General features: G+C 48.2%; 4 protein-coding genes and 2 non-coding genes across 8 annotated transcripts in view; 5 read left to right on the forward strand and 1 right to left on the reverse strand.

The window, feature by feature from the left end:
- PPP1R26 (protein phosphatase 1 regulatory subunit 26) overlaps window positions 1–7891 on the forward strand; it is a 16583-nt gene extending 8692 nt beyond the window's left edge. For both annotated transcript variants that reach the window (XM_061604498.1, XM_061604499.1), the window contains exons 3-5: window positions 3678–3754; window positions 5840–5960; window positions 7029–7891. In XM_061604498.1, the coding sequence (XP_061460482.1) occupies window positions 3678–3754; window positions 5840–5960; window positions 7029–7050 (220 nt within the window). In that variant the 3' untranslated portion in view covers window positions 7051–7891. The remainder of the gene's footprint in view (window positions 1–3677; window positions 3755–5839; window positions 5961–7028) is intronic.
- A 194-nt stretch (window positions 7892–8085) lies between these two features.
- Window positions 8086–12093, reverse strand: PIERCE1 (piercer of microtubule wall 1). The gene is made up of 3 exons (XM_061604512.1): window positions 11789–12093; window positions 11244–11322; window positions 8086–10353 (listed from the first exon to the last, which is right to left on the reverse strand). Exons 1-3 carry the CDS (start codon window positions 11932–11934, stop codon window positions 10165–10167), a joined length of 414 nt encoding a protein of 137 aa, XP_061460496.1. The 5' UTR covers window positions 11935–12093; the 3' UTR covers window positions 8086–10164.
- Window positions 12094–13009: 916 nt separating this feature from the next.
- On the forward strand, window positions 13010–16333 carry MRPS2 (mitochondrial ribosomal protein S2). Its single transcript, XM_061604511.1, has 4 exons — window positions 13010–13119; window positions 13926–14033; window positions 14490–14619; window positions 15393–16333. Exons 1-4 carry the CDS (start codon window positions 13089–13091, stop codon window positions 15928–15930), a joined length of 807 nt encoding a protein of 268 aa, XP_061460495.1. The 5' UTR covers window positions 13010–13088; the 3' UTR covers window positions 15931–16333.
- Window positions 16334–17869: 1536 nt separating this feature from the next.
- The window catches only part of AGPAT2 (1-acylglycerol-3-phosphate O-acyltransferase 2), a 54687-nt gene continuing 49378 nt past the window's right edge, over window positions 17870–23178 (forward strand). The window contains exons 1-4 of one of the 2 annotated variants that reach the window (XM_061604502.1): window positions 17870–17910; window positions 19378–19432; window positions 20486–20641; window positions 21251–21306. The gene's annotated coding sequence lies outside the window, so the exon portion shown is untranslated. Of the gene's footprint in view, window positions 17911–19377; window positions 19433–20485; window positions 20642–21250; window positions 21307–23178 lie in introns of those variants that run through there. The other variant, XM_061604504.1, reaches the window with a different exon arrangement.
- LOC133374051 (small nucleolar RNA SNORA17) lies at window positions 19457–19590 on the forward strand. Its single transcript, XR_009759809.1, has one exon. It is a non-coding gene; the product is annotated as a small nucleolar RNA SNORA17 (small nucleolar RNA).
- Window positions 20726–20867, forward strand: LOC133374052 (small nucleolar RNA SNORA17). Its single transcript, XR_009759810.1, has one exon. It is a non-coding gene; the product is annotated as a small nucleolar RNA SNORA17 (small nucleolar RNA).

Genomic DNA, 23178 nt, shown 5'->3' on the forward strand with positions numbered 1-23178 from the left:
TTACTTATTTTAGAGCGTTTTTTTTTACTCCGCTCTTCAGGCACAAACGGCTCCCACAGCGGTTTACAAAGATCAGTACCAAGACAGTCCTTGCCCTCAATTACAATCTAAAAAGGCAAGACACAAGAGGAAGTTAAAATTAAATGTTCCTACAATAATGAAACGTGCTGTACTTTAAGCAGTTTTATATAAGCATGTAATCTGATGTTTTTCTCTGAAGAAACGATGAGAGAAATTTTGAAAGCTGCCCGATGTGCACACATATTAACCTTATGGACTTTTGTCAGTGATAAAAACATTTTACTTCTATCTTAAAGGATCTAATTTCTTGTGAATTATTTCCCCTCCAAAATATGTATAAGTACTCGGTGTGTGAATATTTCTGTTCATAGATTTTCACCAATGTCTTGAAATGTTTATCCATGTGAAGCAGTCAGTGATCTAATATCTCAAAGGAAGCTTCCCATTTATAATGCCAAGTCCAACATTGAGGAGAAATTGAAACAGTTTTTTAAAAACTGAAATGAAGACAAATGAATTTTGCACAGTATTTTATTAAGGCTGCTATCACAGAATGTTTGCACTCTTTCACGGATGCATGCAATTAAAAGATGAATTGATAAATCAATAGGGTGGAGTGGGATCAACTGCTATCCAAAACTACCATGATAAACTGCTTGAAAATCAGCTGAGGATTCCACACTACTCTGGAAAAGAGTTTAATTATTTATGTGCTTAGACTATGCAGTGTGTAAATCCAGCTTAATGAAGGGGACTGGGAGCAGGAAGTTAAAAGAAAAGCAAACACAGACACTATTTCCACATTAGAGCATATTGGGTAGGGTCAGTGGCCCATCTACTCCAGCCTGCTGTTCTCACAGTGGCCTACCAGATGCCCGTTACGGGAAGCCTACAAGCAGGACCTGAGTGCAAGAGCATTCTCCCCTCCCGTAGTTTCCAATAACTGGTATTCGGAAGAATCCTGCCTCTGACTGTGCAGACTGAGCATAGCCATCATGGCTAGTAGCCATGAATTTGTCCAATCCTCTTGTAAAGCCAGCCCAGTTGGTGGCCATCACCGCTTTTTCTTGTGGGAGCACATTCAATAGTCGGTCTATGCACTGCGTGAAGAAGATCTTCCTTTTGCCTGTCCTGAAACTTCCAACATTCCGCTTCATTTTTTTTATTTTTAGTTTATTTATATGCTGCCTTTCCACAGTGCGCTGTGCCCAAAGCAGCTTACAACAAACATTCAAAATATCAAAATACAAAACATTGAGGCTGGGGAAAGAAGTCAGTTTACAAAACAACCAATGCACCCAAAAAGGACAAAAACAATTTAGCAAACATTCAGTATTACAAAAGAAATAATTGTCACATCATTGCTCTTTGTATCTCTAGCCCCTAAATGTGTCCTAGGTTTAGTCCCCGAAATCCCCAGATAGAGCTGGGAAAGGGTCCCTGCCTGAAGCCCTGGACAGCCACTGCCAGTCAGTGCAGCCAGTACTGAACTAGATGGGCCAGTGACCTGACTCAGGATAAGGCAGCTTCCTATGTGTTTGCGCTACCTCTGAGCCACAGACCGTCCTACAGACAGCTCATTGGGGCTGGTCCAGAGGCAGGAGTTCTGTGCCTCCTGTTGTTCAGTCAGTCAATCACGTTTATTAGGCAACCCAACGCAGGTTACAGGCAAAGGAAAAGCAAACAGTACGATGTGATGCAAAGGTGTACATTCATTTGAGGTGAGAGTCCCTTGGCCCAGGCCATTGTCCTCACAAGCTGTCCTAAGCTGGGTTGCTTTCACAACAAACCCTAACAGACTTAGCCGTACTTGACAGCAAATAATTTGACTGATGTTACTGTGGGGTAGCTATGGGCTGCAAAACTGCTCTTCAAATATTTTTCCCTTGTGACTTCATGCAGCCTGCAAAGTAACCTGTGATTTATGATACCTTCAGCCATGTGACTTCCACAGATGCCTCTCTTGCTGCCGCGGTGCCCCTCCAGAAAACTTTTTTTAAGATGCTTTCGCAGGGAAGCCAAGAAGGCCTTTTAAAACCCAAGAGTCGCCCAAGGCAAAATGTCCACCGTCTGGCAAATCAAGGAGAACAACACATCGGGTGGCACCTGCGCAAGCTGCAGTGAGGCGCCTTCTCGGCCAGAAACAAAGGGGGAACAAGGATTTGTCCCACGAAAGCAAAGCTGGACCAACAACTAGCAGAAGCCCCGGCACAAGGGCCTGATCGTTGACTGTGTAGCAGGACTATTAGATTCAGCACCTTTGATGGTGTAATATTGGTGCAGGGTGTCTCAGGCCCAGAAACTGAATGCGGCCCTCCAGGGCTCTGTGTGTGGCCCTCAGAACTCTCACCGGCCCTCCTCTGTGGCCCTCCATGAGTTCTTTTCCCTGCTGAAATGTGTCTTTGAACTGCGCTGCAGCCTCTTGCTTGCTAGGATGGAGAGGGTGTGTGTGTGTGTATAAAAGTATACAGGGCTTTTTCTGTAGTGGCACCTCTCTTTTTCTGCTGCCGATGCCAGCCATTTTGTGCTGGCACGCACTGTACTTTTATCAATACCGACACCTCATTTTTCACAAAAAACTCCCACTACGTGTGTGTGTGTGTGTGAGCGCACTCTGATGTTTGCATGGATAGAATGCAGCCAACTATATAAAAATAAGAATCAAGTCCTTTGCTCCGCCCACTTTTGTATCTGGCCCCCACCCATCACTGTCATGCAGACCCCTGGGAAGGTTGAACAAGGGCATGCGGCCCTCAGGCTGAAAAGCATGCTCTCGCTCTCCATTTTGTCCTGCTGTGTTATTGTACAGGGGCAGAGATGTCACATTGCACCCGTCTTGTCCCCTAAGTCATCAAGGCATGCAGGGGCTGCCCTTTCAGAGGGCAACTGCTTTGCGAGGGCAGAGTGATGGAGACATAGAGGGCAACTTGTTAACCCTCTGTACCAGGGGTGGAGAGCCTGCAGTCCTCCGGATGGTGTTGCACTCCTGCTCCCGTCATCCTTGCACATTGGCCTTGCTGGCTGGAGCTGATAGTGCTTAGAGCCCTCTGCTGTCACCTGGCAGCAGTCGTGGCCGTTCCGTCAGGCATCCTCTGTGGGAGAAATGGGAAGCAGGCCTTGTTCCATCTGCCGGAAGACCCGCTCCGTCAGGCACCTCCTCACCCCTGAATTGTTTCTCTGCCAGCTGGTCATCATAAAGACTACTGTTTTAAGAATGGGTGCCTGAGTTTGCTTTTTTTCCTCTTCCCTCCCTGTCCCTTTTCCCTTGTGTGTTGTGTCTTTTTCTTTGTTGTAGTTGATTCTATGTAAGCCACTCCGGGAGCCTCTTTTTGGCTGAAGAGCAGGATCCAAATGCTATTAATAAATAAAACATCTGGAGGACAAAATAATAATGCAAAAGAACAAATATCCAATTCATTAAACATTCATAGGCCAGTAAAGCACAACACAATCAACTCTATTCCCAATCCAGCCAGAGAGAGAGAGAGAAAAATTGCTCAGCTTGCATCCTTAACAGCGCCTGTTAAATGCAGTGCACACACCCAAAGTGTCTCATGCTCGCCCTCTTGGATCAAAAACCTTCACGAAATCTCCATTTTTCTTAACAAAGAATATTGACGGATGCTCCCCTTTCTTTTGTTCTGTTTTGTTTACAGCTCCTTAAATACCTCCATTGATCCAGGATGGACAGTTTTGCCTTGCATCGCTTTGTCGCCGGTGCAGCTGTACGGAGGTGAGATTCTAAAAACGCAGACCTTGAAAAGAGCATTCCAGGTAGACTCTTCCGCTCACGGGTAGGGAATCCTCCAGCCCAGGGGCTGAATGGAGCCATCCTGGTCTCTCTGCCTGGCCCTCAGGAGGACTCTCCCCAGGCCAAAGCACTCCCTGTCCCTGCACACTCATGGGCAACTTTCTGGGGGAGGCAGAGGCAAAAAGCGGATGGAGCAATGGATGTGACTCTCCCCCTTTTGTCCCGTAGATTATTTTCCAGCCACTTCCTTTTCTTTTTTTGCATACCATTTACCTGTGTCAGAGGTCAGGCCTCCCACACAAGAGCAGTTATATTTGAACTCGAGAGGTTCCCCCAATAAGGCAGAGGTCTCAGATTTCCTATTAGTCTGCTTCTGTGTTGGAATTGCTTTTTAATATGTTTTTAAACCTTTTTTTAAAAAAAACAATGTTTTTTAACCTTTTTTTTAAAAAAAAAGATGTCTTCAAAGCTTATTAAAAATGTTTTTAAAGTTGTTTTGTTTTAATGTATTTAAAGTCTGTTTTTACAATGTATTAACGTGTTTTTAGTGCTTTTGTTTGCTGCCCTGAGCTGCTGGGAGGAAGGGCGGGATATAAATCAAATAATAAATAAATAAATATTAGGATTCTGCTCAGGACGGCTCTTTGCAGAGCATCCCTGAACAAAATAATTACGCAGTTCTTCACGTTTTGCTCTTGAATTATTATTGCTTCAAAACTATAAGTAGATAGTTCAAGGGTTAAGTGACAGGAGCCCCCCAAAATCAGTAAAAAGTCAGCTGTTATGAAAAAGTGTATTCCTCTCTCTGTTCAAATATCCCCCAGTCAGTCTCCTCTGTCTCTCTGTAACTGGCAGGCAGGGACTAAATCCCAGTTCAAGCCACAATTTTTTTGTCCTTTCTACTCCGCTCCAACCCCGCCGCCACCCACTTTCTTTCTCACTGTTATCAAAAGTCTGTTGTCCTCTCAAGGCCGCATTGTGGGGGCTGAGCTCTGCAAAGAAGGAGCCAAAACATCAGTCGGCTTTTATGTGGCTTGCAGCTGGGCCGTTGCTGTCCAGATTTCATTTTTAAAAATAAGTTTTAAAGAAGAAGTTAATGGTTTCTGCATGGTATGGCATGATACACGATGATCAAATCAGGCACTTCATCTCAGGCCTGCCACCCCTATAGATTTAAGTGCTTCCTTAAGTTGCCCTCACATCTGAGAACTTTGAGCATGAATGCCTAATGCATGTGAACTAGCTCTGCAGAGGATGATGCATCTTGAGTTTTTCAGCAGCTACCCTCCCCTGCCACCCCCGGTGTCATTTCAGCAGGGCCGCTCCCCTCCTTCCTTTCCAGACGTAGATTTCCCTACCAGTTTCACACAGCAAGCATTCTTCTCTTACAAGGTCTGGAGAAGAACTGGCACATGGATCCAGGGCAGCAAACATCAAAATGTTAAAACAATGCAATTTAAAGTAAAATCATATTTAAATACATTTAGAACATCTAAAAACATTTAGAAGCAACCACATACGCTCAGAGTTACTAATTCCAAGGTTGCCATGGCCAGTATCTTTCAACCATCTTATATGCCTGGGTAAACGAGAATGCTCTTAACTTCCTCCTAAGAGTCAGCAAAGAGGAGGGAGAAGCACCTCACCAGGGAGGGCATCCCACAAATGGGGAATCACCACTGAAAAGGCTCTGTCACGGGTCAACCAGGTGAAGGCCAAAAGCAGCACCACCAACAGGGCCTCCCCTGCCCAACTGTAGAGTCTGAGACGGCTGATACTGGGGGAGTCTCTCCTTAAGGTATTTGGGTCCCGAGCCATTTAGGGCTTTGCACACTAACGCCTTGCATTGGGCTCAGCAGCTGACTGGGCAGAGCTTTCGGGGCTACAGCAACGTGTGGTCCCTTCAGGCTGCCCCACTCACCACTTAGCAGCCACACTGCCGCTCTAGGTGCAGCCTCCGGAGGGTCTCCAAGGGCAGTTGCTACGGTTGCCACAGGCCTGGCAGAAGATGCAAAAGGGCTCCCCCTCCCATCAGTGTTTCAGTTTTGCTCCTTATCGTTCTCAAAGGTCCTTGGCAAGAAACCAGAAGCTGCTTGGAGGTCCAGGATGGGAGCGGCCAGTGCAGCAGCAGGAGCAGCACCGACATCAGGCCCACCATGACAACTGGAGGAAAAAAACAGCCAGAAAAGTATGTCCTGCTGCCTGGGGGGGGGGGGCTCCCTTTGTTGTTGTTGTTTCGTGTATATCGCTTCCCATTGAAAGGTCCCAAAGTGACTTATAAGCAAATAAAAAATATAATGATGTTGGGCCCCTCCAGACTGGTGGTGGGTTGTTTTTTTTGGGGGGGGGGGTTGCAGGTATGTTCTGTAGCATGTCATTGACGCAACAATAGTGCATTAGTCATGGGTTTATACCGGACCGTCCACACATCATTCCACTTTATTAGTTGTTCTGCGAACGGGACATGCATCAGTTGGAAACAAAGCCGTATGTCTGCCCCAAAGCTGAGAGACAAATACATAGAAGGTCAGGCTATCAGTGGCCACTAGCCACAATGGCTGTGCTCTGCCTTCATGGTCGGAGGCAGTATGTTTCTGGATGCAAGTTGGTGTGAATCACAAGTGGGGGGAGTGATGCGTTGCGCTCCGGTCCTGCTTGCGGGCTTCCCTTTGGGGCATCTGGCTGGCTGCTGTGAGGACAGGAGGCTGGACTAGAGGGGCCCCCTTGGCCTGATCCACCAGCCAGGCTCTGCTTATCTTCGTATAGAAGCCAGGCCACAAAATGTGCACTGCAGATTCCTTGTGACACAAAAGTATTCAAGTTTCAGGCTGTGCAGATTTTCATCAGGGAAATATTGCTTACCAAGTGTAAATGCAAGAGAATTATGCAGCTTGGTATCACTGTATTGGATAAAAAAATATTTGCCAAATGAAACAATCCCAGATTCCATCCCCCACCCCCAAAAAAACATGTATTGAAAGCATGCAAATTAGCACCCCTGACCTTGCATCCTTCAGGCGGAGAGAGACTGGTTCTCTCCGTTGTTGCTGAGAAGCAAGAGGGACTCTCTTGAGAATCCTGGGCACAAGCAGGGGTGGCTTTGGCTTAGCTTTGCCTGCTGGATTGATGGACAGACCAGACAAGTGAGGCTGAAGGCCAAACGAAATGAAACTGTACAAAACGAACGTGGAGGGAGAAATCTATAAAGTAGTGCTTGAACTGCGCTGTTCATTTATTCTGTTTGTTTTTTTCCCAGGAAGGAACATAAACTGATGTAGCAACAGTTACGTAGTTCCTGAAGATGTGCCCTGTGCCACCTTAGAAGAAAACGAGAGTGGGGGAAACCAGAGGGTGACTGTTCTAATGTTCTGTGCCATCAGAAATAACTCCAGACAAGGTCGCTGTCTCTGCCCTTGCCAACACAATTCAGCCAGGTATTCCTGCGCTTGAGGAAATCGCGTCTCAAACACCAAAGGATGCACCCTAGCAGCTTCCTTGCCAGAAAGTTGTCGGATACCGTCCCAAAAGATTTAAATGTATGTATGGTTCCGTTTGGCACTTCTCTTAATCGCATCGTTCATTCCTGATTTTTGTTAAGAATTGTTCTCCTTTCCATTTCTTACAATGCTCTGTATTTTAATTATTCTCGGTTTTGTAAACATGTATAAACCCCCTCTAAAGTTTAAATCCTGAAACCTAGGCAAAGCCCATCCAAACATTCTGGAATGAGTGCAACCCTCGTTTGCTGTAATGGAAATGTTGTGTGAGATTGTTGCAATGCTAGTTGCATCATTCTTGTTTTACAATGGGCCGGTGGGAGCACCTGAGCAAGGCTGGCTGGTCCCCAGGATGGTGGAGAAAGCCTACCACAAAGATCCAGCAGTCCCCATCTGAATCACCTTGCTCTGCTTCTCCAGTGCTTGGGAGAAGAGCAGAACGGGTGGATCTGTGGATCACGGAAGTGAGTAAGCCACACTCTCGCTGGGAGGAGTCTGTCCTGCCAAGGGGAAGGCCGTTGCAAGGGTTTTTTTGTCGGGGGGGGGCATTATATATTGTGTTGTTGGCTCTGCTCCTTGTGAGTGTTTCTTGAGCAAATAGTGGGAAATGTTTTCATCCAGTGTTGGGAATAAAATTACTTTGCAAGACCCAGTGTGAGAACAGATAGCGTCCTAACTGCAGGGCAGCTCACTTTGTCCACTTCCTATAGCCAGGTGACTCCTTTCACAAATGGGATATATTATTATGCATGGGTGCCCTTGCACTCACAGAAGGGCAGAACAAGCCAGTGAAGCTTATGCCGGCTTAAATTAAGACCGCAAAAGTTACACCCATTCCAAACTCCATTCAGGAGCCAGGCAGAGGAGAACAACAAGCCTTTAAAACAGAGTCTGACTTGCACCACCCTTTTGCTGGCATATATTTGCACTGGGTTGCCAGGCCACACGACTGAGCTGAAAGCGGTTTGGAATAAGTGTAAATCTCTCCTTCCTCCATCCTGCCATGCCACACCTCTTCTTGAGGATTTAACACCGGTGTTAAGCCCCTGCATAGACCCCGCTCACCTGGGACAGTCCAAGATCCACCTATTCCAAACGTGCTCTTCCCGGCAGATCCTCGGGTTTGGATTGCGCAGTTAGTGTTTCTCCAGGCCGGCAGCCACAGCGAGGGGACTCTCCTCGTAGAGTGGCTACTTCGGCAAAATCACCTTGATTCATACGCTGTAGAATCGTAAACATGCTCAGCATTCGCAACGGACTCTTGTTGCGTTGTGGGACGCCTTTTGCATTTCTTTGGTTTCACTGTATTGATTTCTGCTGAAGGCCTTCCGCTGCCCAGCAAGTTCCCTCTGCTTCTCATCCCCCCCACACACACCCCAACACTCCAAGGAGGCAAACGGCCCCTGCCACACATTTTGACTGACTACGCCCTCTCCTTTCTCATTCTGTTGGCTTCTCAGGTGCGGAGAGTGTTGGCCCAGGAAGAGCTTACTCTCTGTCTCTCTCTCAGGCTGAGAAAGGTGGGGGCAGGGGACAGTTAGTGAGAGGCACAGCTCTGTCAGTGGCACACACACCTTGCAGAAAATAATGTTTATTTTCTGGATGGCATTATTCCTGCAGAGGCCTTACTGGGCAGGGGAAAAAAACCAAAACCAAAAACCAAACTATCCTGGACCGCCGTTGCACCTTTAGCAACAGCTGGCAGCCCTTGCAGGCCTTCAGTCTCAACCAGCCTGCCCCAACCTGCTGCCCTGCAGATGTTGTTGGACTCCTCCTCCCATCAGCCCCTGCAGCCAGCACGGCCAGCGTCAAATGAGAGCTGGAATCCAGCAACATGGGGGGGGGGGGCTGGCGTGCTCTTCTTTCTGCTCCTCTTCTTTCACGCGGAGCATCTACCTTCCTTGTCTCATTGCTGGAATCCTGTTTCTTGGGCCTATTTGTTCCTGCCATGTTACCCTGACTCTGGGTCCGAACCTGTCTCAGTCAGCAAAAGATAGAGGAAGTGGTGTCTGCACCATGTCAGACCGTTCCCAAACAGCGGGCAAGCTGTTTGGGGCAGTTGTTTTGTTTTACCTGAACCCCAACCAGAGCCAGGTGCCAAAAGCATGCAGTGGGTAAGATCCCGTGGAGGCTGGTGGCCATTGAGGCAGGCGGGGGAAAGGCAGGGAGCCAATGGCCGGCAAAGCCATTGCTAGTTTTGTTTCGATCCTTCCTGCTGAGTTTTGCAAGGGGCGGCCTGGAGTCTAAGGAGGGAGCTGGCAGGCAGGTGGGGGCTGGCTCAGGGTCGACGAGGTGCCCCAGTAGCCCTAATGGGCCAGCCTCAACTAGTAAGATTCTAGTCCTCATAGTTCTGATTTAAACAAGAACATAGGAAGCAGCTTTCTACCGAGTTGGGCCATCTAGCTCAGTGCTGTCAACGCTGACTGGCAGCAGCTCTCCAGGGTTTCAGTCAGGGAATCTCTCCCAGCCCTCCCTGGACGTGCCATTGGGGATTGAACCGGGGACCTTCTGCGCGCAAGTAGGTGCTCTACCCACAGAGCCACAGGTCTTCCCCTAAGTGTCAAGCCAGACAGTACATGCACACTTTTGCCGATTCCCAATGTTTTAATGGCAGTCAGCGCTATTGTCACAGGGTAGCCTTCGACAACAGTGACTTTTTCTGCAAGCTCTTTGCCCAAGCCACTCGGCTCCACCTGCGGGAGCCTGTAAGCTTCCCAGGAACGGCAGAGTAAAGTCAGCGTAAAGCGTTCATTGCACCCAGGGCCGCAGAAGGGAAGTATTTCTTCAGGAGTTTTGAACTAGGAGATTTTTGGAATCGTTTCTTGGTGGTGTTGCTCAGGAGAAAGGACAGGAAGTAGGAAGCGGAAGGGAGCAGCGCCTGGCCTTCTGAGCCTGCTACTCGCAAAAAGACGGCCCACCGGTCCTGTAACTGGGGTGGAAATTTAACGTGTCAAAGGGAGTGATCAGGTTGTCCAGGCCTGTCACGTTGCTTTTCTCCGTGACAGTGTTGATACCGCTGTTCCTGGGCACACCAAACTTTACAAGGTGGTCTGTGAAGGCATGCGGGGAGGCGTGGAAGCAGGTCTGTTAGGAAGAAAACAGGAGAGGAGTGGCATTCTTCATCTGCTCAGGACCAAGAACCCCAATAGCCGCCCGAGGCTGGGACCTGGCCGAGCACTTGGACTGCACTGGCTGCAGCAAGCACTTTTCAGGCACACAGGAAAAGGAAGTTTTCCTTAGGAGCCAATGCACCACGGCCACTGACTGTGATGCTATCTGGAGGACGTGCCACGGCTGCAGCCTTCACGGGCAATTCACCCTCTGGTCTGCACACCCATCGCACGTTTCTGTCCCTAACAATCGAATCACCCACTGCCCAGAGAAGTGCCCGTCTTCCTCATTAGGGACTTTCAGGAGGAATTTTAAAACACTCCAATTTAGCCAGGCATTTGGCGACTGAAAGATAGGTCCACACCACACATTCAAAGAGCACGTCTTGCCCCAAAGAATCCTGGGAATTGTGGCTTTTTGGGGGAACTGCAGCTCTGTGAGGGGAAAACCACCATTCCCAGAATTCTTTGGGGGAAGTCATGTGCTTTAAATGTATGGTGTGGATCTGCCCACTGCTGTTCCTGGCAATTTGTGAAGTTACTGGTTGAAAGAATTATTTTTAACTGTTTTTAGCATGCTTTTAAAAATATGATGATGATGATTGTATTTTCCACGCTGGGTCTCTTTGGGAGGAAGGGTGGGGTATAGACTGAATGAATAAATAACTAAAATAGGGTCCTCCCAACCTCCAGAGGAGGTGCATCCCTGGCACAAGAGGATAACTGCTCCCCCCTCCGCCTCCCGCAAGGAATCAGTCCCTTCTCGGGTCATTCCCCTCTCCCTTGGAAACGGTGATGATCCGGCCGCCTTTCGGGTCCCTTCTCACAAGCACGTGAATCCTCAGTGCCGATCTCGTTCTTTACCGGCATTTCGTGCACGGTGGGGGGTTTCCTGCCATAATCCATGCTGGTGGTTCTGAACAGCGGGTTGGGCTCCTTCACTCTGGAAGACAGAATGCAAGCCAAACATCGGAAGTTGCCTTCCAGTGAGTAATTAAGGCAACCAAAATGTCACAAATTAAAGGACTGGATGAAATAGGCGCAGAGCTCCATCTAGCTCAGTGTTGCTTACACTGACTGGCAGCAGCGTCTCTCCAGGGTTTGAGGCAGGGGGCATTCCCACCCCTACCTGGAGATGCTGCTGGGGAACTGAACCTGGGACCTTCTGCATGCAAAGCAGGTGTTCTCTCACTGATCTATAGCTCTTTTCCTAAAAACACTCTAGTCCTCATGGTTCTGAATAAAAGGCTGAATTAAACAGGAGCATCTGCCTCAGTGTTGCTGACTCTGGCTGGCAGTGACTCTCCAGAGTTTAAGGCAGGATATTCCTGACCCTGCCTGCAGATGCCACTGGGACAGAAGGTGGGCCCTTCTGCGTTCACAGCAGATGCTGCAGCCCTCCCTCTCACCTGTAACCGCGGAACCATCCGGGGTAGTTGAACCTGGTAGGCAAGTTCGGCTCAACCCTGTAGTAATCGGAAGTTCTCTGCAGTTCGCCCCCTTCCTTCTTCGGGAGAGGGGCTGTGGCATCTGGGCAAGGCAGTTCCTGGGACATTCGGGGAGGAGACTGCAGCGGGGCAGCGCCCGCTTTGGGCAGGTTAAAAAAAAAACCACAGGTGGGGGAGAGGAAGGAACAGGGAACTCTCCAAACATCAAAGAGCCAGCAAGGGCGGTGGTTGTGCCTTGTGCCCGGACAAAGCTGCTGTGTTGCTAGGAGACCGCGCTGAGCAGGAAGAGCTCTTAAAGGAGTAGCAGCTGATTCCTGAGTAAGCACCTTCCAAACGCAGCCCAGTGGTTAGAACACTTGCTCTGCAGTCGCCAGTGGCATCTCCTGGGAAAGACTCCCTGCCTGAAACCCTGGCCAGCTGCTGCTGCCAGTCAGTGAAGGCAACGCTGAGCCAGGTGACCCAGCAGTCCGACTCGGCATAAGGCAGCTTCCTGCATTCCCGTATTCCGAGAACAGCAGCACAGATTTGACAGTCACTAATATTCAGCATGGCCCCCAAGTCCCATCTTCTCTGCTTCTGAATTAATAGCTGCCTGATGGGCAGCCAAGCCATTGAGACATCTAGCTCAATATTGCAGACACTGACTGGCAGCGGCTCTCTACGTTTTCTGGCAGGGGACATCCCAACCCCAGCAGCAGATCCCTACCTGCAGATGCTCTTGGAGACTGAACCTTAGGCCTTCTGCATGCAAAGCAGGTGCTCTCTCACTTAACTATAGCTCTTCCCCTGAAAATAAAAGTACAGGAAGCTTCTAGTTCTCATGGTACTGAATAAAGGACTAATCAAATAGGAGCATAGTTCTGCCTATCTCAGTGCTGCTTACACTGACTGGCAGCGGCCCTCCAGGGTTTCAGGCAGGGGGCGATACTACTGGGGACTGAACCTGGGACTCTGCATGCAAAGCAGATGCTCTTCCGTCCCCCTTAAAACGAAATACAAGATTCTAGTCCTCGCAGTTCTGAAGTATGGGCTGGACTAAACAGGCACAGAGGAGGCTGCCTTATTCCTCCTACTCCGGTACTGGCAGCACTGACTGGCAGCGCCCCCCCCCCGGGTTTCCAGGCAGGAGGGGGGTTGCTTTTCTCTCCGCCGTCGCTGCGCCCTTGCAACGGCAGATGGCGCTGTGCGGCTTTTCCTGCGGAGGGGCGGCTGTCCCCTCCCCCTTCCCTTCCGTCCTGCCTTCCTGAGGCCGGAGAGCACCATGGCGGCGCCCAGGCTCCTTCGGGCGGCAGGTGAGGCCTGCCCGGTGCAAACGGGCATCGCAGGAGGCGGGCGCAGAAGGACCCGCGTGCAAGCGCGACCCAGAGCCCCGGCCTCTCACAAATGCACTCTGCACGTGCTCCAGGCCAGGCGCAAAGGGGGACTTGCTTGCGGGTCCTGCTTGCGGGCTTCCCCCAGGCACCTGGTTGGCCACTGTGAGAACAGGATGCTGGACTAGATGGGCCACTGGCCTGATCCAGCAGGCTCTTCTTATGTTCTTATGACTTGCTGCGCCGCGATGAAGTGGCAGGGGAGGGAACTGGGCCTGAGGCTACAGACACGGGCACCTAGGAAGCTACGTGTTGGCTAGCTGTAGCTCAGTACTGTCTCCCTGACTGGCAGCGGCTCTCCAGGGTTTCGGGCAAAGGACATTCCCAGCCCTGCCCCATTGGGGTTGAACTGGGGCCTTCTGCTGCAAAGCACATGCGCTCTGCGACTGATCCAGGGCCTCCCTTGGCCCATCCCTTAAAACCACACTAAGATTCTAGCCCTCACCGTTCTGAACGAAGGGCTGAATTACAACAGGAGCCACTGGCAGCCTCTGTCATTGTCACCTGTCACCAGCATACCTGGTTTTTTGTAAACTGCTTAAGAGGTTGGGTTTTGTTTTGTTTTTACAATCGAGCTGTATATAAATTCTGATAAGTAAATTAAAAATAACTCCACTTTGGGTCTTGTCTCTTGGTCGCGTGAGAGGGTGACACACAGATGGAGCCTGGGAACTGCCTTTTTAAACCCAGCAACAAATGAAAACTTGTTTCTCTCTCTCTCCCTGCAGCACCCCTACCCAGGCTCAGCAGCATCGGGCCTTTGACAAGGCCACCTTCCGCCATCCGGAGGCTTTACGCGACTGTTCCAGCAGCAAGCCCCCAGCAAGCCCCAGACGGTGAGTGTCGCCAAATTGGGGGCTGGGAAAGCCGGTGCTTACCGAGTGCTGGGTTTGGCCCTGGGCTTCAGAACTACCCGTCTAGTCCAGCATCCTGTTCTTAGAGTGCCCGTTATGGGGAGAAGCCCCCAAGCAGGGCCTGACTGCAGCAGCGGCTGCAGCCTTCCGCCCACTTGCGATTCCCAAAATGAGTATTCGGGGCATCCAGCAGCGGAAGGGGCTGTATCCGCAGAAGGAGGGATGGTCTGCTTGGCTAAAAGGCAGGAGCTGGGAGAGGCCGTGGGTGGGAACTGTCAGGAGGGGACAACACTAGACGGGTGTCGGGCACAGAGCTGGAGAAGCAGAAACGGCTGCAACGTTTGGGTGAAAGATTCGGGTGCAGTTCTCAAGGGCCTCCTGCACTCTCTCCGTCAGTAACTGGGTTGGAGCCAGTGAGTCACCTTTTCCTTCTTTCAGCCAACGACGAGATGCTCTTGTCAGAGCCGCTGAGGCACGCCGACTTCTTCAACTTGCAAGAGCTCTTCTCCCTCAGGGACCTCTTCGAGGCCAGAGTCCACCTGGGCCACAAGAAGGGGTGCCGTCACAGGTCAGTTACTCCGCCGGCCTTCCGAGCTTCCTGATACGGAGTCACATCCTTGACCCACCTAACTTGGTATTGACACTGACTGGCAGCAGCTCTCTGGGGTTTCAGGCAGACGGGACATTTGCCAGCCCTACCTGGAGGAGGGATTGAGCCGGGAATCTTCCGCAAGGAAAGCAGAAGCTCCACCACTGAGCTCTAGGGGACTTCTGCTAAAACAAAGTCAAGGAAACCATTGTTTAAACCTTGGTGCCCAAACTCCCCCCCCCCCGCTCTTCCATGGACCACCTGAAAACCACGGAAGGTCTTGGCAGGCCACTTGATGGTTTTTCTGGCATTTGCAGCAATTATAATGGGCTGTGCTAGAGGCTATAATTTCTTAATTTTATATTTATTGCTTCTTTATTTCTTATATATGTATTTACAATTTGAATTCCATACAATAAAATGCCATATAAGAAATAAGAGAAGCAATCTAAGCACAATTAAAAATAAATATGAATATTTAGTGCAATGAATGTGCCTTCTCCCATCTTAAGTCTCACCACAGACCACCTAAATGAACCTCGTTGGCCACTGGTGGTCCTCAGAAACCCGTCTTAGTTTAAATAAACTGTGGCTTAGTGTTATGTGCAAACCAGATCAGCCTTTGTCAAGATGACATACTGTAGATAAATATATACACACACACACATGAGTTTTTGGAACGTGTTGAGTCTCCTGTGATTTCACAAAGCCCAAAATCCACAACAACCACGTTCGGGCCTGTGTCTCTACAGATTCATGGAGCCATATATTTTCGGCTGCCGTCTCGATCAAGACATCATCGACTTGAACCAGACGATGACGCACCTCCAGCTGGCCCTCAACTTCACTGCTCACATCGCCTATCGCAAAGGGATCATCCTCTTTGTCGGCCGGAACCGTCAGTTTTCCCATCAGGTGGAGGCCACGGCAAAGGAGTGCGGCGAGTACGCCCACACGCGCTACTGGCAAGGCGGCTTATTGACGAACCCCCACATCCAGTATGGAGTGGGGGTCCGCCTGCCTGACCTCATCATCTTCACCAGCACCCTCAACAATGTCTTTGACCCTCACTTGGCCATCCGGGATGCAGCGAAGATGAACATCCCCACAGTGGGGGTGGTGGATACGAACTGCAACCCATCCCTCATCACGTATCCGATTCCGGGGAACGACGACAGCCTGCCGGCCATGGAACTCTACCTCAGGCTCTTCAGAATGACCATCACCAGAGCCAAGGACAAGAGGAAGCAAATGGAGGTTTTGTGGGGGGCGCTGAACAAGCCTTCCTAGTGAGGCCAAGCAGCTTGGCTGGAAGCCGCCCCCACGTCTCAAAAATCCACTAGCCCCAGGCGCAAAGTCCATCTGCCTGTCTTGGTTATGGGACAACGTAGTAGCCAAGGGCTGTCTCCAGTGTTGGTCCTTCTAACACTTCCATCATCCCTGACTGTTGGCCACCCTGGTTAGGGCTCCTGGGAGCTGGGAGTCTGACAACATCTGCATGGCCACAGATGTTCCCCTTCTTGGTCTAGAACCTCCCAAAGTATGGGTAGAGGATGGCAGAAGGCTATCCCAAAATGCTTTCCTTCTGCAAGTTCTTGATGAAAAAGCATTTGGAAGTTGGTTCCCCATTTTTTTCAAGCTCTGGAAAATGAAAAGGTGTTTGCTTCCTAAATAAAGATGTTAGTACTCAGAAGCATATTTATGTATTTAATTCATCTTATCATCTTGTTTGGAGGGGGGGGTTGAGACAACGTCTCCCAGCACATCACCGCTCCTAGACACAGAGGCATGTCCCCCTTCATGCCAGTTGGGATAGGAAGACTCCTTGCCCAGATCACCTGGGAGAGGTTGAGGAGCTCAGGGGCTCCTGGTTGGCGATGCAAAATAACAGGGAAAAGAATTCCATTGGCTTCTTTTAAAGCTGCCTTGGAAAAAGGTAGTTTTCTCTGGATTCAACCATCTGCCTGTTTTCTTAGCTGTTTGATTTTCATCTGTACTGTATATATTTTTATTATTTAAAATGGATCATTTTTAAACCTCTCCTATTTCCTCTCCTGGCTCTGGTGGCTTCTCCCTCCCTCCCAATTTTATTTACTTGTTTAAATTATATAATTCTTGTTATTATTAACCTCTTTATTTGTTGTCTTATACCACAAAAGACATACATGTGTGTGTGTGTAACATGTAACAAAAGTGAGCATACCCTAATCTCCAACAATTAACCACCACCCCAATTAGTGATAAAACCATTCAGTGATAAGGTAGTGCTGTGTAGTTGTTAGAGTGGATGGGGGGACACCCAGGTTTAAATCCCCACTCAGCCATGAAGCTTGCTGGGTGACCTTGGGCTCCAGATGGTCTCTCTCAGCCTAGCCTACCTCGCAGGGTTGTGTTGTGAGGGTAAAAATGGGGGGGAGGAGGAATATTTAAGCCACCCTGGAAAAAAAGACGGGATAAAAATATAATAAAAAAGACCAAACAAAGGCTAGATTAAAACATGTAAAGATAATCATTTTTATAAGCTTCCCCCTTTTGCTTATTGTTAAGAGTTAAGATTTTTGCCTCTCTGTGCTTCCTGTACCAGCGTCCTCGCAAAGGTCCTTCTAGGTAGTGGAAAACCATAGATATTTTTCTCAATAGATTTAAGTAGAGTCGCAGAGGCCTACTACTTCCGGGTTTCTTTATACCCCTTTTTTCCTCTTAACGAGTGGTGGAAGTGTGTATATGGATATATAAACTTAAATAATAGTACAGTCCTTTACATGTATATTCAGAGGTAAGATCTATTGAATTCAGTGGGACTTACTCCCAGGTAACTACATTGCAGCCTAAATTAATTATTTTTTTAATTACAATGTTTCACATTGGGTAAGACCCGAGTTAGAAAGAGCAATAATTCCTCTCTTTGCTGGTACATTTTACTACTTGAAATGGCGAGAGAGAGAATGAGATAACACGTTGGTGCCCAACACCGCATCTAAAATTTTGAATTTCTGGCATTTAGGTTTTATGGAAAATTCTAATCGGAATCCGGAAGTCACTTACACAAAGAAGGCAATGCTTCTCTCTGCTTTTTAGTATCAGTAGTCTCTGTGATTTCAGAACGCCATACCGTTTCCTAGAGACAGGGCGAAGCTTCTTGTCCCTCGGGGCTTCCCGTGCTTACTTGCGCAAGCGCTTCCTCTCGCTTTCCCTATGCCCCGCCCACAGGTTTATAAACGCCTGAGGCGCGCGGGAGTTCGGCCATTTGGAGGCTGGTTGCCTCGACGGGTGAGTCGGAGGGGGGGGGAGCATCGTCATTATTGCTTCGTGAGGTTCCCTGAACTGTTCTCATTTACATTTAGTAGTAATACGTGATAGTTATACTTCGGAATGTGGAGGGGGGGGGAGCATCGTCATTATTGCTTCGTGAGGTTCCCTGAACTGTTCTCATTTACATTTAGTAGTAATACGTGATAGTTATACTTCGGAATGTCATGTATCGTTAAATGTTACATTAATATATGAAAAATTGCAGTAGCTATTAATACCGTAACCGTGTTGTTACTGGTATTCGTAACTATATATTTTATTAATTGATGCCTTTTATTTAATAAACTTTTTTAATCGCCTTCCAATATATACGTGTGTGTGTGTATAGATATATTTAACGTTTTTAGTAGTAGTATAGTTACAGTGTGCGTGTGTGTGTATAGATATAGGCTATCTTAAAAAACAGCATAAGTATGAACGCTTTCGCTAGTAATGCTGTAAGTCGTTATTTCTGTTCATAGAGTACATGTGCATTATCAGTAGTTTTTATTGAAGGAAGTTCTTGGCCACCTTCAGAAAACATACATTCACTTCCTGTGTTCATGGCATGATGTGTTTAATATAGTTTTGTAATTCCTTTTAAAATAAGTTAAAGGCTTTACCACTGGGTCGACATTAGGCTTGACCATTAATTTCTGTGGGTCTACTCTGGAGTAGGACTGACACTAGATACAACTGTCCCATACATTCACATTCTTATAATTTATTTTAAAGGGAATAGCAGTATTGAATTGTAGGATGGCATATATAAATATATTCTCTGACACAATAAATACTTACATTATATATGAAGACAAACTCATAAGTTACCAACAGTTGACTATTAATAATAAGTAATATAATAAGTACGTGCATTGGTTTCTTGTTAAATTGAATCCAGCCCTTAATAGATGAAAAGGGTGGCACAAAACCTAATTTATTCTAAATGTCCTGTAGTGTAATTTACAAAAGTGTAAATATATGAGATTTTATAAATTAAATACATATATGCACTCTGTGTGTGTGTGCATCACTGGGAGATATACATTAGTATATACCCTGGCCTGGGATTGTATCCAGAGTGTTAGCTTTAGTACCCAAGTCAGTCATGCCCATCAGTTTCATTTGGTCTACTCTGAGTAGGGCTAATATTGGCTATATCCCACTGTAATAAAAACATTTTAAAACAAGCATCACAATTCATGATTGACAGAGTTTGGCAGACCTGAGGGTGCATCAAAACCAGCCATGCAGATACAATGGCAAATGTTTTACTAGCTCACCCACTGCCCAACCAGATTGGAGATAAGCATGCAAGTTTTAAGTTAATTACATGTTTCTCTAAAGATACTATTGAGTGGCTGCTCTGAGGTGATTCTTGCTTGCCAGAGGCAATCAAGTGAGTGACCATTAATGCAAGGTTTCCTTTCTTTGGCTCTCTTACAGGATGACGACATGCCTCCGCAATCCAGACCATAGAGGGTTTCCCCTTGAGCTGCAGGTGAGTCTGACCCCCTGCAGCTCTGCTGCCCCTACAGGCGTTGCAAGCGTGGCTGATGTGCCACGTTTGTGTCATTAGGCGGCAGAGAGGAACAGGCTATGTCTACGCTCAGTGCTCTGCAACCCGTGAGTGCTCAGAATGATTAGTAGCCTGACAGGTCACTCCGCCTTCCTCAAACCAGAGTTTAGATGTGGCATTGAAGTTCTTGTAAACATTGCACTGTCTGTCCAGGGTTTCCAGGTTGAGTTTGCGGGGGGGGGGCTCCCTGTGGTAGCTGTGTGAGGCCAGCATGCCTCTGAATACCAGCTGCTGGGAATTGCAGGGAGGGGAACACTGCTGAGGTCCTGCTTGCAACCTCTCCATTCAGGCATCTTTTTGGCCACTGAGAACAGGGTAAGAATATCAGAAGAGCCTACTGGATCAGGCCAGTGGCCCACCTAGCCCAGCATCCTGTTCTCACAATGGCCAACCAGATGCCCATTATGGGAACCTCACGTAGGACCTGACTGCAACAGCAACTCTCCCCACTTGCCGTTTCCAGCAACTGGTATTCAGAAGCATACTTCCTCTGGACTGGTGGCAGAGCACAGCCATCGTGGCCAGTAGCCATTAATAGCCTTGTCCTCCATGAATTTGGCTAATCTTGTAAAGCCAGGACGCTGGACTGGGTGGGCCTCCTTTGGCCTGACCCATCAACAGGCTCTTACGTTCCCCCTACCCCGTCGAAGGCAGCATGCCACTGAATACCATTTGCTGGGAATCACAAGTGGAGACAGTTGCTGTGGCCCTCAAATCTGGCTTATGGGCTTCTTCCCATTTGAGGCATCTGGATGGCTGTGGTGAGAACAGGCAGCCGGGCTGGGTGGGCCATTGTTCGCATTCCCAGCCTTACCTGGGGATTGAAGCTAGAACCTTTAAGCATGCAAAGGAGGCGCTCTACCTCTGCACAACAGCCCCTCCTCACAGCTGCAGGCACAGCCCCCTGTCTGGGTCTGTCTGGAGCCTAGGTTGACACTTCTTGGTCACAAACACGGATGCGTCTTTGGATTGCAGGAGCGGGAAGGGAATGCCGTGTGACAAAGGCTCCTCTTGGTCGGTGAGGCCGGCCTGCACAGTAGAAGCCACGTAGCACCAAGTGCCTTCAGGAAGCAGGGAAATGTAGAGGTGTGGAGGAGCCCGTCGTCTGCCCTGACAGGCTGTGGACGACAGGTGAGCGCGAGGCCGGTTCTCTTGGGCCATGTTGGAATTCCTTTGGGGAGGGGGCAGGAGGCGATGGTGCTGATCCCAGCTGGTGGTGCCCCTAGAGGTGTTGCAGGCATGGCTGAAGTGCTGTGTTTGTGTCATTAGGTGGCAGAGAGGAACAGGCTATGTCTACGCTCTGTGCTCTGGGAAAATAAAATTTGTGGGCACTTAGAATGATTTGTAGCCTGACAAAAGCAGCAGGCTTGCTTTCCTTCTACTCCTGCTTTCCTGAAATGCAGATTCCTGGATTTAATTTGGGAGGTTTCTGGGCTGGTGAGAAGAAGGTCATTTCAGTGGGTATGATGAGTGACCTGGCAATATGGAGCTCTGTAGCGTAAGGGCACTGATCTAGAGACCAGTCATCTGCAGCACCAATCTCCGTTTCAAAGCACATCCTCCAGGGATAACTTTGTAACTTCCTGTATAATTACGAAGCCAGAAATATCTGCCATACTTTTAACATGCCATGAATCTGTCATGGTCTTCAATTTCAATATACAATTTTAGAATCTGAATTGCTTTTAAAGCCTACTGTCATTTGTTTAACATCCTGTGGGGTTTTTTTTCCATTCACAGGAAAGGGCTGCTGGATTTCTGGAGTTCTTCAGATATTTTAACGTGTAATGTTGAAGGTAAGCCCGAAAACAAAGTCTCCAAACACAGGTTGCTGAACGTTAAAGCCATAATAACAGCTTCACACAGCTTGCACTTGGAAGATTTTAAAAAAACTTACCAGGCATTTTTTTTTATGCAGGAAACTCTTTCCCATGTCAGGTTTTCCTGAAGAGTCCCAACTTTTCCTTCCAGCCCTTCCAACTTGTGCCTTCTCCATATTGCTCTATTCTGTATTGTTTATCTGAAGCTTCCCTGTATGTGCACGCACTCGCTAATTGCAGATCTGACGAAATAATTTGTCTCGCGTAAAAGCCTTGTTGGAAACGGCCTTGAGCACCCCAAGATGGTGGTGGTGGTTGTAATTGCTGCTGCCAGACACTTGACCCGTTGAGACGTAACACGACTGGAGTGTTGTTTTTATGCCAGAAGGGAGCAGACAGAAAACAGGGGGCTACTTAAGACTCTTCATCCTCAAAGAATGGCTGAAGGATGGGTGACAGCCGCCGAACAACTCGGGGCTTTGACTCCATGATAGAGAGCACCTGCTTTGAATGCAGAAGTTCCCAGGTTCAGTCGCCAGCAGCATCTCCGGGTAGGGCTACGAGAGACCCCTGCTTGAAACCCTTGATAGCCGCTGCCAGTCAGAGCAGGTAATACTGAGCTAGTTGAGCCAGTGGTTTGACATGCTATCAGTTAGCTTCCTGTCTTCCTGTTACAGGGAAGAGCCTTTGCTCAGAGGTAGAGATTATCTGCTTAAACTGCAGGTGGGCCCCGGATCAGTTCCTAGGTAGCATCTCCTGTCTGACGTTCTGGAGTGCCACTGCCAGTATTTGAAGGTGGTATGTGGATATTTATGGTACTCAGTGTCTGCATAAGTATTTAAGATACTATGTTTAAGAAGGGAAATTACGACTCTTATATTAAAAATGTGTAAGCCTAAGATTTGACACATGGTGGACAATTCATGGTGTTTTAAATTTGATGTTTCTATAAAAGCACAATGAAATAGCTTTAATAATAATTTTTAAAAGCGCTGCCTAAGCATTCACTCTGTCCCAGAAAACCACTGTTCGTATTGGCCTAAGCCCCAAAGGGAGATTATGCTATGTTTAAATGCTTTTAAGATCAGAGCCAACTAATTACGAAGAAACCTTGGCAAACAGAGGAAGCAGCTGCATCCGACCTGCTTGAGTGTTTTCGTTGCCATTGTTAAGCTGAAAGTTTTAACTTTGGGTTCTTAGCAACTGTACTCGGAAAATGTAAATGTACTGCCTTCAAGTCGATTCCAATTTATGGTGACCCTATGAACAGGGTTTTCATGAGGCCGAGAGACAGTGACTGGCCCAAGGTCACCCAGGGAGCTTCATGGCTGTGCGGGGATTCGAACTCTGGTATCCCAGGTTGTAGTCCAACACCATAACCGCTACACCACATTGGCTCTCACAACTATACTCAGAAAAAGATGGTAAATCAGAAGCTTCTCCTCAGGGACACAGGGGGACCCACAACTTGCTACTTTTGAGACTTTGAGGACCTGATCTTTTTGGGGGAAGAAGAGCTCAGATCGATACCCACCCGCAGGGCAGTGCCACGGAAGTGGCAGTTTTCAGCAACCTCCTGTTTCTCATCTTGGGGCTTGAGCAAGAGATTTTCCTTAACTGTGCCATTGGGGTCCCACCTGTTGACCCCAATCCCTCTGTGGTTCTTTTTCTTTTCTTGCAGGCTGAGATGTTGCCACCGCCCAAAAATTCAAGAGTGCAGTGATGGCTTCTGTTTTCCCTGCCACACATCACCGTTGTTTGGATTTGATTGTAGGCCTTATTGTGTACCCATTTTATCACAATAAATGTGATTGTGTTGAAGATGCTTTTGGGGCTCTGGCAGATCAA

The sequence above is a fragment of the Rhineura floridana genome, chromosome 20 (genome assembly GCF_030035675.1).
Source record: "Rhineura floridana isolate rRhiFlo1 chromosome 20, rRhiFlo1.hap2, whole genome shotgun sequence".
NCBI lineage: Eukaryota > Metazoa > Chordata > Lepidosauria > Squamata > Rhineuridae > Rhineura > Rhineura floridana.